General features: G+C 26.0%; 4 protein-coding genes across 5 annotated transcripts; 1 reads left to right on the forward strand and 3 right to left on the reverse strand.

The window, feature by feature from the left end:
* Positions 1–1273: 1273 nt before the first annotated feature.
* LOC129611218 (cytidine deaminase-like) lies at positions 1274–2471 on the reverse strand. 2 transcript variants are annotated; one of them, XM_055524235.1, is made up of 5 exons: positions 2189–2471; positions 2036–2119; positions 1909–1975; positions 1714–1787; positions 1274–1667 (listed from the first exon to the last, which is right to left on the reverse strand). In XM_055524235.1, exons 2-5 carry the CDS (start codon positions 2091–2093, stop codon positions 1408–1410), a joined length of 459 nt encoding a protein of 152 aa, XP_055380210.1. In that variant the 5' UTR covers positions 2094–2119; positions 2189–2471; the 3' UTR covers positions 1274–1407. The 2 variants fall into 2 exon arrangements, with proteins under 2 accessions (XP_055380210.1, XP_055380200.1); XM_055524225.1 differs by having other exon boundaries at positions 2036–2466.
* A 1618-nt stretch (positions 2472–4089) lies between these two features.
* Positions 4090–4928, forward strand: LOC129612125 (DNA-directed RNA polymerase I subunit RPA12). The gene is made up of 3 exons (XM_055525649.1): positions 4090–4359; positions 4409–4622; positions 4730–4928. The coding sequence occupies exons 1-3, from the start codon at positions 4242–4244 to the stop codon at positions 4752–4754; spliced, it is 357 nt and encodes a 118-aa protein (XP_055381624.1). The 5' UTR covers positions 4090–4241; the 3' UTR covers positions 4755–4928.
* Positions 4929–6214: 1286 nt separating this feature from the next.
* Positions 6215–9541, reverse strand: LOC129613235 (glycosyltransferase 25 family member-like). Its single transcript, XM_055527222.1, has 7 exons — positions 9510–9541; positions 8463–8609; positions 8154–8379; positions 7192–7751; positions 7001–7129; positions 6669–6926; positions 6215–6599 (listed from the first exon to the last, which is right to left on the reverse strand). The coding sequence occupies exons 1-7, from the start codon at positions 9539–9541 to the stop codon at positions 6215–6217; spliced, it is 1737 nt and encodes a 578-aa protein (XP_055383197.1).
* An 89-nt stretch (positions 9542–9630) lies between these two features.
* Positions 9631–11887, reverse strand: LOC129613245 (uncharacterized). Its single transcript, XM_055527233.1, has 2 exons — positions 10873–11887; positions 9631–10463 (listed from the first exon to the last, which is right to left on the reverse strand). Exons 1-2 carry the CDS (start codon positions 11885–11887, stop codon positions 9631–9633), a joined length of 1848 nt encoding a protein of 615 aa, XP_055383208.1.
* Positions 11888–12179: the final 292 nt, after the last annotated feature.

Raw genomic sequence — 12179 nt, forward strand, 5'->3', positions numbered from 1 at the left:
CAATTATTTAAAATCGTTTTAATTGAATTTAATTGTTCTACTTATAGTTTTAAACGCATTCATAATATAACGGAAAATTCATAATATAATTGCGAAAATAAATGTGAATATAAAATCAATTTCAATGTGAATATAAAATCAGATTTGATTTTATAGAATAGTTGAAAATATATTGCATATTCGACAAGTTTTGTTTTTGCAGTATTGCGTTCATGAAAATTTGTAATATGTACATATTTACATACATAAATGTAGAATCCACAGAATTGAAAAAAAACGTTAGAAATACTTTAGAACTTTAAGTTTCATGATTGCTTCTTCTGTAGATAGATTTATAGAACATGCTACATGAACAGTGTTTCTAGTCTAAATTTCAAAGATTTTCAGTTTTTATACTCGTTGTTGCATAAATATTTTGATTTAAACTAAGAATTTTCAATTTAGTTTTGTTCTTAACTTTCACCTCAATTTCCTTTTTATGTACATATGTACATGAATATGTACATATATCGAAAAGGTTAATAAGCTTACCAGTGCTTCTTAACCTTTTTAATGTATCACACCAATTTGAAAATGTACTCTCGCACCCTTTCTGAAAACTAGATTAGTTTTTTACATTTAATAAAATTCAGAATATGTACATATACGTACAGTACCTGTTTATTGAGATAAATAAAAGCGAAATCTTAAAAAGAATGTAAATTATAAAAAATTTACCAAATATTAATAACTGCATTCTTGTTTTTTATTCATCATGATGGTATATAATCTAGATAAGCCACTCGTAAATAATCATTCGTCTTCAAACTATTTCTTGCTTTAGATTTTATGTGCAGTATGGAAGAAAGCCCCAGCTCACATAAATACTAAAGCTCTTTTTGCTAATAAATTTTGCTTCTTATTTGTAAATGTGTACATGTATATGTATGTATATTTTAAAGAAAAATATGTTAGATATATGGAGTGCAAAAATGGGTTGGCCGTATTTTTTTAATAAATTTGAAATTTTGCTAATGGTAGGTACATTATTATTACCTATGCACATGTATTTCGAAAAGTTTTCGAATCTATAAGTAATTTGAAGTTGAATATTTCCATTTAAAATGCTATGAAATTTTAACATAGGAAGTAACTACATATTATGTAATTTGTTTATTATAAAATTACGTAAATAAGTAAAAGTTAAGTATACGGTTTCGCTTATGTAAGTATGTTTGTACATATACACCTATTCCTACATACATATGTACAATCAAAAACTTCTAAAGTCAAATTTAACATAGAAAGAAATACTAATAAGCTATTTTATTTTATCAACAACTAGAATTCTTTACACAAAATAATTTGGTTACATAACAAAGTTTACATAGATCTACATATAAAATATGTACGTCAAATATTTTTGAGTCAATTGATATACGTTTTAAATCCTCTTGGTAAAAGACTGCTTATTGTTGTACACAGAACTCTGTATGGGGACGGTTTAGCTACATAAACTGGAAAATCATTATCGACGAATTCAAACAAAAATTGCCGACATACACCACATGGGGTCGTAAAACTCTTCTCTTGTTGACCTACGACTGCAAGGGCAGTAAAAACCTTGTGACCTTCGCTAATAGCTTTACAAGCTGCCGTTCTTTCAGCGCAAATACTTGAACTAAAAGCTAAACTTTTTTAATATATAAAAATTTACTTTTCAGTCATAATTACCAGCATTCTCTACATTGCAGCCTGTGTAAATTTGACCATTTTCTGTGCGTATAGCAGCCCCAACCGCAAAATTACTAAAAAAAAAACATTTTAATTAGCAAAGCTATACATTACATGTAAGTAGCTATAAACATGACAATCCAGGTACTTTTAAATAATACGTAATGTGCATATATACATTTATTTTTGTAATACCTGTAAGGGCTATAAGAAAATGTTCTTGCTTTTATAGCTGCATTGATTAGCTCTTGTACTTCAGAATCTAAGTGAGACAAGCATATGTATATGTAATAAGCGCATCTTTAAAATATTGTTTTCTTACCTAATGATTTAAATTCTTTGATATCATCTTGATTGAGTGATCCATTAACACAATCCATAGTCTACGGTGTATCAAAACAAATTCCTTATCAAATACATAAGCGTATATGTAATGTTTCAATCAGGTGATTAAACAAAAAAATCTTGTAGATACCTTATTATCAAAACGAAATCTAATAAATGACAACACATACTGTTTGTTCACAGAAAATAGTAAAATACTCAAAATAGATTGTCAACTTCATAACTAGTTACAAACATATATACATACATATACTGTTTTTTTTATTTTATTCCTTTTTAAAGTTCAAAGCAATAACTGCTTAGCCATACTTTTTTAAACGAGGCAATAGCATATTAATACTGCTTTTTTAATTTAAAATTTATATTGAAACAATGGAGCATACAATTTTAGCTGGAATTTTATATTTTTCTGAATTTTATACTTCGTCAGATTAAAAAATAAATAAATTGCTTTTAGTTGAGAAACATATCCTAAAAATAACTGGTATTTTATATTGGCTAGTAAAGGTTTCTGTGTTTACATTTCTTTTGCCAATTGTAGTTTCAGTTGGCGCCGCTAGTCTTAATTTGAATCAAGTTTTTCGTTGCTTAATCAAACTCGAAAACTTAATACTTTGCATTCAAATTTGCGGAAATATCAAAAACCTCAAAATATGTATGTCAGTGCGCTTATTACACTGCATTGCTGCAAAAATATGCTTCTTTCGCGCTTTTACGACTTTGATGCTGATGCAAATTTGATGTTTTTAGGTCTTAGGCAGTCATGCACATTTGATGTTTTTAGGTCTTGGGCAGGCAAATTGCTGCACGAACATCTGAGCAACAAAATTATTGCGGCAATTCAAATCGAACGCGTAAATCAAGAATTGCGATCAATTTTTAAAAACTACAAAATGTTTCATTGCTTAATTGTATGAGATCATACACTTATATGTGTGCGCGCTTGAATGTATTAATATGAACCTATAGAGTGTCAATAAGTGATCATTGCAAAATTAAAAATTGCATGCCTGTCTACTTCCTAATTGTATGTCGTGATTCATTTAGAGTGATTTTTAATTTTCTAATTAAGAAAAAACCGATTTAGTTTTTTATTAGTAATTTTCATTTTTTATTCTTGACAAAAAAAATTCAATTGAGTGTAATAAAAAAAGTTCACTCAGCTTCAGCTTATTTCAGACGAATCAATGAACTTTTAAGGCACTGTTTACATATACGACAAAATCTAAGATTAAATATGCAATAAATCTCGATGCCCTTTTCTTATTAGACTGAAATTATATTAGATTTTACACCAAAATTTAAAAATTTGCAATGAAAATCATAACCACAATAAAAATTATAGCCACGCCTGATCATTCAAAAATTTCGCTAAAAATTCGCTGTCGCCATACATACGATTTTTCCCAGACTTAGATTAAATTCGAACTTTAAAATTAAAGTTCAAGTTGTATCAAATAATGTAAGGATCTTACCTTAAGAGTAAGATAATGTAACTTAAACAGTACTTTAAAGAGCCTGAGAGTAAATCTGATGAGAGAGCAATTTCTGTCATTTGCAGTCAAAAAAAGTTCAATGTCAAATAGCTTTAACATATGTGAATGTGACTTTAATCAGACTCAAATCAAATCTTAAATTTAAATCTTAACTCAATTAAATTTAAGTAAAGAAAAATCTAAATCATTTTTTAATTTTATTGTTATACATACGTACAAATAACACGTAATTATTTTCGATTTGTACTTTAAGTGTGTGTACGCTTAATGTATTTTTTATATAATTTTTTTTCGTGTGCTATGCTATATTAAAAAATGGATGCACATAAAGAGTCAGTCAAGTTAATATTTGAGGTTGTTATAGAAAAAAATCACAAGACGGCAAAAGTTAATAGAGGATGTCAAAGAAGTTAGGATTTCTAGGGTTAAACACCAAAATAATTGAACGACAACTCTTTGTAAAAAAATTGACAATGTTTATGTTTTAAATTTATTGTAATAGAAATTCAATTTCAAAAACGTCAAATATAATGTCAAACAGCATTTAATAAAATAAAACAACCTCGAAAATACAAGAATATTTAAAATATATGTATGTTTGTGTATTAAATATTTATGTTATATATATTTCAAATAGCTTCAAGTTTTATATTTGAATAAATAATCAAAACTGAGTTGTCAAAAGTAATGGCAGTATTTTCAAGCTCACCCGGCTTTTGTCCGACTTGCGGATCTATATTTCCACACTTAAAAAAATCTGGACAAATATCTTGCTATAGTTGCCAAAACGCTTTTGATCCTGAAGGTAAGAGTCTAATTGGCTTTAAAATTTTTTAAATTATTTTTTTTTTTAGTTTTTGGAGATGTAAATATAGAATATACTATTCATTTCAAAAATTTCGACAGTGAAAAATTAAAGAAAATTAAATCAGAAGAAAATGAATCTGATGGACCCGTAGTAGATAGAAAATGTACAAAGTGTGGAAATGATAAAATGTCATATGCTACATTGCAACTACGATCGGCTGATGAAGGTCAAACTGTTTTTTTCACCTGTTTAAAATGCAAGTAAGTACGAATGGTAGATTACTCAATGACTCAATACTTCGGTCCATCGTAACAATAATGCTATGATATTATAACGAATTTTAATTTAATATTATTTTTAATTTTAGGTATAAAGAATCAGAAAATTCTTGAGATAACTTTCTTGATTTCAATGTACATACGCATGTACAATGTGTTTTTTTCGAAAAATAGATTAGTATTTACAAATATGTATAAATAATACCAAAAAGAGGTAAATGTTTAATACAGATAAAAAATTATTTAAAGACCATCGTCAATAAATGTAAATAAAAACGTGAAAGACAATATCTGTTAAAATTATAATTTTATTGTTGACTATTTTCTAATATACCTATAGGTTACTTCCAAAAATTTATTTATAATCAATAACAACTAACCAATCCATTTTAATGAATCCAAGTCTTAAATATTTCTCATAAAACAAAGAAATTTTAGAGAACATAGATTATCTACATCTAGTTTTTATATAGATGTACCTAAATGCATGTACATATTTTCTTTTATATTTAATATTGAGTTGAGAGTTAATAATGCACATCATTTGCCACTTAGATAATTTATTTTGCAAAAAATATATTTCAATATTTCAGGCTACCATTTTTCCTTTGTTATATTGTATCCCAATGAGTTGAACTCTGTGGTGCCGGATTGTATTCTTAGAATATATGTATGTATATAAATATACATACATATATGAATATACTAACGACACAACAAGTGTTGATCAGAAGTTCCCTTATAATAGTAGTATTAGAAATTTTAATTCCCTTCATATAAACCTTGATTGATACAAATTGAACACAATTATTTTAAGTTCTTTCTTTTAAATTGTTTACATTGTACTTTGTTTCTTAAATAAAAATATTGGTTACTAAATGTAAGTTTTGGTAAATAATTGAAAACTACTAATAACTAAACTATCTGCTGTAATATTTTTTACCAATAAAGGCTTAATAGACTGTTGAAAAAGTAGACGAATGTAAGAATTTTATTTAAGAAGAAAGTATGTTAAGAATTTTAATTGAATCATTTATATTTGTTTGATTAATTATTTACAAATTTTGTTATATATACATACATATGTATATGCATGTGCATATATACATCTTTTATTAACTATTATTGTACACATTATACGACCGATATGAGATTAAGAATAAATATAGGTTTTTCTATCAGAACATGATATCTACATTTCTCAGTGGTATACTCTACATTTGGAGTATAACACGATTGAAATCTTTTTTGTGTGGTTTTTGTTTCACTAAAACATTAACTAATGAAGTGATAATCCGTTTCACTTGTATGAATATAAGAACTCGTTACAGATGCTTCATTTTCAACTTGAAAAATACGCTAAAAAAATTGAATACATTTTCATTTCAAATTTTGTGAACAAGATATATTTATATTTTATTTTCCTCTTGGAAAATTTTATGATCTCGAGAAGAGAAAGCACCAGAAAGCGCTTAAAATTTTAATTATTACTGTGTTCATAATTTTCTTTGATAGAAAACCCTATATAACAGAAAATAACAGAATATGAACTGATCTTGTACAAAAATATTTTTTTATAATTCATCACTATATATTTTCCAGTTGTGATGATAATCATCTTCTTCTATAATAATAGAGTCTTCCGTATCTGATACATATTTTTCCTCACTAAAAAAATATCCTGGCTCTAAAATAGTGGGATATACACTTAACGCTACTAAATTGCGATCTTCGAAGTATGTTTTCCATGTATTATTTGGATGTTGATCAAACATTATTGGTATAAATTCATCTACTGGGAGCATTTTTTCTAAAGGTTTAGCAGCCACCAATTTTTTCGCGCATTCTAAAGTTACAGCATAGCCCAAATTCCAATAAGTCCATCCTGGATAAATTAGAGTTTTGTCACTGTTTGCCCACTTTTCATTTTCAAGATTGAGAGGTTTACGTCCCAAATATCTATTAAAAGAAATAAAAGTAAAATACAAAAAATAACATAAAAAAACTTATTGTATATAAAAACTTAACAATATATCCCAATTTGCTGTTTTTCTAGCCTCTTCAATTAAATGAAACGCTTTTGTTCGAAAAAAAGGAAAAAATCGTACATCATCTTCAAAGATTAACACCTCTTTTTGTCCTAACTCAATAATTTTTTCCCATATTTTATAATGACTCAAGAAACAGCCGATTTCGCCAATTTTTATTTTTCGACGTAATATTGGATCTTCATAATTTGGTAAAATTTTTACTCCCATTGACTCAAGATCATCAAATTTTATTTCTCTTGAATATGTACGAAAAAATATTTTTTATTTATTTTTATAATTTTATCTAGGGATTATACAAAAAATACTAACCTTCCATCAGTAGCTTCAAATCTTTCAACGATTAATCCCATTTCTCTGAATTGCAACTCCATTTTATGTTTTCTTTCTGGACGACGATTTAAGTTGATCATATATATATGATCAAAAGAAAGCTTGTTTCTGATAAAGAAGATAAAATTTTTCAATTAGAATTTAATTATCAAATTAATTTTAATACTTACGGTTCAGGATATTGAACAAATTCTTTTAATTCATCATTTAATGTTAAACTTTCTTCTAATTCATATATCATCTGTATTTTAATATTCTCAAGCAATAACATATCGTAATTAAGGTTTTGATATTCTGGCAATGGTTGCACAATGTAACCATATTCAAAAATATTGCTAATATATTGTTCAATACCAAAATATTTAGACGACATTGCGAAAATTATGACATCATCAAATGGTCCATCATACTTAACTGTATAATGATCGTGTTTGATTTGGTTTTCATGCAGTTTTTCTAAAGAAAATGTTAACCATTCAGTGGTTGGATCGCGTAAATTGATTAATATCGCACTCAGTACAACTGAGACTTTAAAATTATCAATTTCATATCCTTTATAAATTACTGAGTATTTAAATGATTCTTTGAAATAGTAATTCTCTTCCATTTCACACCAAAAATTTGAGTATTGCGATTCAGATTTTAACATTGGTGATACAACTGGTAAATTGAAGTGAACCAATTGTTTTAACGTTAACGGGTTCGTCAAGAAAACATCAGCATCTAGGTACTAAAATTTAAAAAAAAAATCTTATTAAGTTAAATTTATATCAAAATATTGTATAATATTGTATACTAAGAAAAGAATACATTCTAAACGTTCAGTTCTTTTAGATTTTTTTACACTTAGTTACAATTAAGGTTTGATTGCATTAAAATAATTTTTATCCTTCTAATAGATAAGAAATTTTTAATAGTAAGCGTTAATTAAAATAATAACATTTTGAAAAATTTTTAACTAATTGAAATTTAATGTCTAGTTTACTGATTTCTAAAAATAAAGTGAGACCGTAACTCGCTGAAGGCTCAAGAAGTGGTTAAATGATATCAGAAATTTTTAATTAAGGTATAATTTTATGAGAAAAAAATTTAAACTAAAATTAAATTTAATATTTATGGAAAATAGAATTACAAAAATAAAATCCGCCCAATTTTTTTGACGACTATGGCTTAATGCTTCTTCTTTTAAATTAATTAAATGCTCAAATCTTTCTTTTGGCCAAAGAACTGTTTCATTTTTATAAAATTTGGGTTCTTCTTTAAAGTAATAATCAACATCATAATATAAGTTTTTAGTTCTGTTGAGCCATTTTTTTAAAACTGTTAGAGTATTGTCTTCATTATGATCAGAACGAATCCTGAAAAAATTATTTGATTAAAAAAAAAATGCCAAAAAAAATTTAAACTGTAATTTTGTTCTATATTTTCTAACGAAACTTACCACAACGATATATTTTTTTTTGGATAGTCAAGATTTTCTAGATAGCTTAAGAAATAAGGTAAAGTGTGTCCCTTATTACGAACTAATGTAACTATAAGAACTTTTGGATAGTTTATATCACTTATGGTTTCTCCTTCAAATTTAGAACTAAAAACTATTTTTACATTTAAAAGTATAAATATAATAACTACTAAATATAATTTAATTGCCATAACTAATTAGCTTTTTTAATATTTCGTCAAAAATTTCATATAAAACAATTAAAAGTCTATAATTTAGGAAGACTGGCTTTCGAATGACTCAAATTAATTCAACAAGAATTATTTTTTAATATGAATATGAAATAAATTTTAAGTACCATATGTATGTGAATTGTATAATATATATGAAGTTCTGTATTTAAATTAATATCTCATTCAAATATACGTAAGTATGGTGTATAATTGTTAAAGGCAAAATAATATGTAAATAAAATTAAAAATAAATATTGATACAATCCATATTTTATTGATTACTTATTTATTATTGTACAATTTAAGTTTTTCGGCTCATTTAGAAAATTTTATATTCAAAAGCTGCTTCAGGATCGTTTTTATATTAAAAACCTAAAGAATTCCCTAAGTTTTTGCTATAGGTTTTGGATATTTGCATAGCATTATCATAGAAATAAAATTTGTCTGCTTAAAAAGTGAATACAAGTTTCTTTGATTTCCTCCTACCGCTATTCAATCTTGTTTAGTCAGTCTAGTCAGTTTGTAGAGTCAGTTTTTCATTAATAAAATAAGTTAAAAAATTATTGTTAATTTTAAATATTTATAAAGTGATATTTGTAATATTACTTTGGACTAAATCTGTAAAAAAATTATTCCTTTTTTAATAAAAAACATGGATTAGGGTTTAAATTATAATTTAAAAAATAAAAATTATATCATGCGTGTATTTAAAAAAAATTCAAAGCAGTTGGCGAAAATTTTTCATGCTGTATTAGAATTTTTTAACATTAATTATACTATACAAATTTACAAAAATTGAAATATGTATGTATACAAATTTTGAATTGAATATGGTATTGTTAACATAGTAATGATTTAATGATAAGTCAAAATTTTGTTTAATTTCCTCCCAAAAATATGAATTTTGAGTATTAAAAATAAAAATTCCTTTGGAATTAATCGTGTTCCATGGAATCATTAGTTATATGTGTTATTTGATTTTTAAATGTTCTAATTTGATTTTGAGCAGTTTCAAAATTACATGCTATTGCATCTAATTGCAATTGTAATTGTTTTATAATTTCTTCACGATCTGAAATCGATACACAAGCGTTGGCTCGACATTGCGCTAACTCTTTTTCTACACAGTCCAAACGTTGTTGTAAAGCAGAACGAATTTGTTCGGCTCTTTCTTTTGTTTTGCAAACGATTTTTGTTGATTCTCCTCTTAATAAATCTAGATCTTGTTTAGTTTTATCAAGTTTTTCAACTAAAATTTTCTTTTGAACTTGCAGCATGTCAATTGTTTGACGAAAAGTTTCAATTTGTTTTTTTAGTTCTATAATACATTTGTTATCAACTGATAATTCATTTTGATGAACCGTTGAAGCTTTTATATTTTTCAATTCTTTGCATACTAATCTTAGTTTAGATTCCAAACTTTCTTTTTCTTTACAAATTGCTGCCAACTTTAATTGTTCATTTTCTAATAATTTTGGGAGATGTATATATTCTTTTAATTTTTCTTGAAATTTCTCTTTAATACGACGAATTTCCAAATTGATTTGATCTTCAATGTTCTTATTATTCATCTCTAGTTTACTTAACATACACTTTTGTTCTTGAACTTTTTGCTGTGCAGCTAGATATTTACTTTGGTACTCCAATAATTGTTCCGATTGTTCTTTTATTAAATATTTGTATTCTTGAGCTTCAGCCTGTAAATTGCAAAGTTTTTCCTGTAGAAAATTTACTTCGGCTTCACCTTTTTCAAAACTTGAGTCTTTTCCTTTTAAAATATAATTTACGTTTAAATTGATGTTGCATGGATTTATTATTTTTTTAATATTTTAGAATCAAAAAATAAATATGTATAGGGAGCCTTTTGAAAACGTTGGTCAAAATTAATTATTGGGGTAGTTATAATTACTAGAATTAACAAAACCATTGTTAGGGAAGTATAGTGCTCACATATTGTTCAATTGAACTAATTATTAAAAAGCATTGTATTTAATAGAGATTTTTGTATGTATATTCACGATGTATGTATATATTTGCTTACTTACTTACAATATTGTACATAATTACATACATATATACTTACAAAGCAACGTGCAGGTCAAGAAAAATTGAGAATTGGAATCAAACATTTACCAATAGTTTTAATTTAAAGTAAATACATAAAACCAATAATATACCTTTTGAAATTGCATCATGGCATTGGTTACGATCCTCTTTCAAATTACACATTTCAAGTTTCAATTTGCTTAAGCAGTTTTCAACTATAGCAATATTGTGCTCTAATGATTGCAGTTTTTTATTTTCATTGACCTCGACTTTTCTAACTGTAGAATTTTTCAGAGCAATAATTCTTTCTTCGCATAGGAACTGCAATTCATTTTGAAGTAAATCAATTTTATTTTGTAAATGGTGAATTGCATCATCAGATTGTAATGCTTCATTTTCAAAATGGCAACGATCTTCATCTTCCGTATGTGAATCATGTTTTGCAGATTGATACAACTCTTTATTTTGTTTTTTAATAAATTTACTGCTTCGTTTTTTTCTTTCGGAAGAATCATTTGTACAATTTTTTAGCATTTTGGCTATCTTTTTTAAGTTTGCTTTATCGTCGAATATTTCTCTATTACATTTAAGGTCTGTGAATAATTTTTTTAACAAAATCTGTTTGTTTCGACTGTTGGAAAGAAAACATTTGCTATTCAAATTTTCTTCTGACGAACATGTTGTTTTTTTCCTAGCCAGAGTTGTCAATTGTAGCGGCATACTGTCCTCGGCAAAAGTTGTTGCTAATGATATATGCTCCCAAGCTCTGGTTGGATCTTCCCCTTGTACTAATATTGCTTTTCGAAGAAGACATAATAGTTTAATATTTTCATGTTCTAATATGCAACGTAAATTTCTTAGTTCCTTCTTTTCGTAAGCTGTTTTGCATGGTTTTAATGCTTTGTCAACAATATTCATTTTAAGTGTATTGAAAACCTTATTTTGATTATCAATTTCGTTTATCAAATCTTCATATTCAATTTTTAAACGATTTTGATTTTTATCATCAAATTCCACGACTGGAGAATTACGTGAGCATGTTTTTGAAGGAGGTTTATGTGATTCTAATTTGTTAAATTCAGCACTAATATCGGCATTTTGCAATTCTGATTCTTCTTTATTTTCTTCGATTTCAACATTTGACATCATGTATAATGTTTTGCTTCACAACAAATGAATTTAATTTTTTTTACGAATTAATTTTACTATTATAAATATGAAATAGTATGCAATTGATTTTATGTATTTGATTATAGTTTTTATATTAAAATTAAAAAAAAAATGTTTAAGCAAAAATATCTTTACTAAAAAAGTTTTTACATATTCATTTTAAAAATATTTTTAAAACCAAAATTCTAATTATTTAATGACGAGTAATGTTTTTAATTTGAAAGCAAAGTCTATGTAGCTATTGTGTTTTTTATAAAATTTTTTACCA

The sequence above is a fragment of the Condylostylus longicornis genome, unplaced genomic scaffold (genome assembly GCF_029603195.1).
Source record: "Condylostylus longicornis isolate FDR11 unplaced genomic scaffold, ASM2960319v2 ptg000004l, whole genome shotgun sequence".
NCBI classification, from domain to species: Eukaryota; Metazoa; Arthropoda; class Insecta; order Diptera; family Dolichopodidae; genus Condylostylus; species Condylostylus longicornis.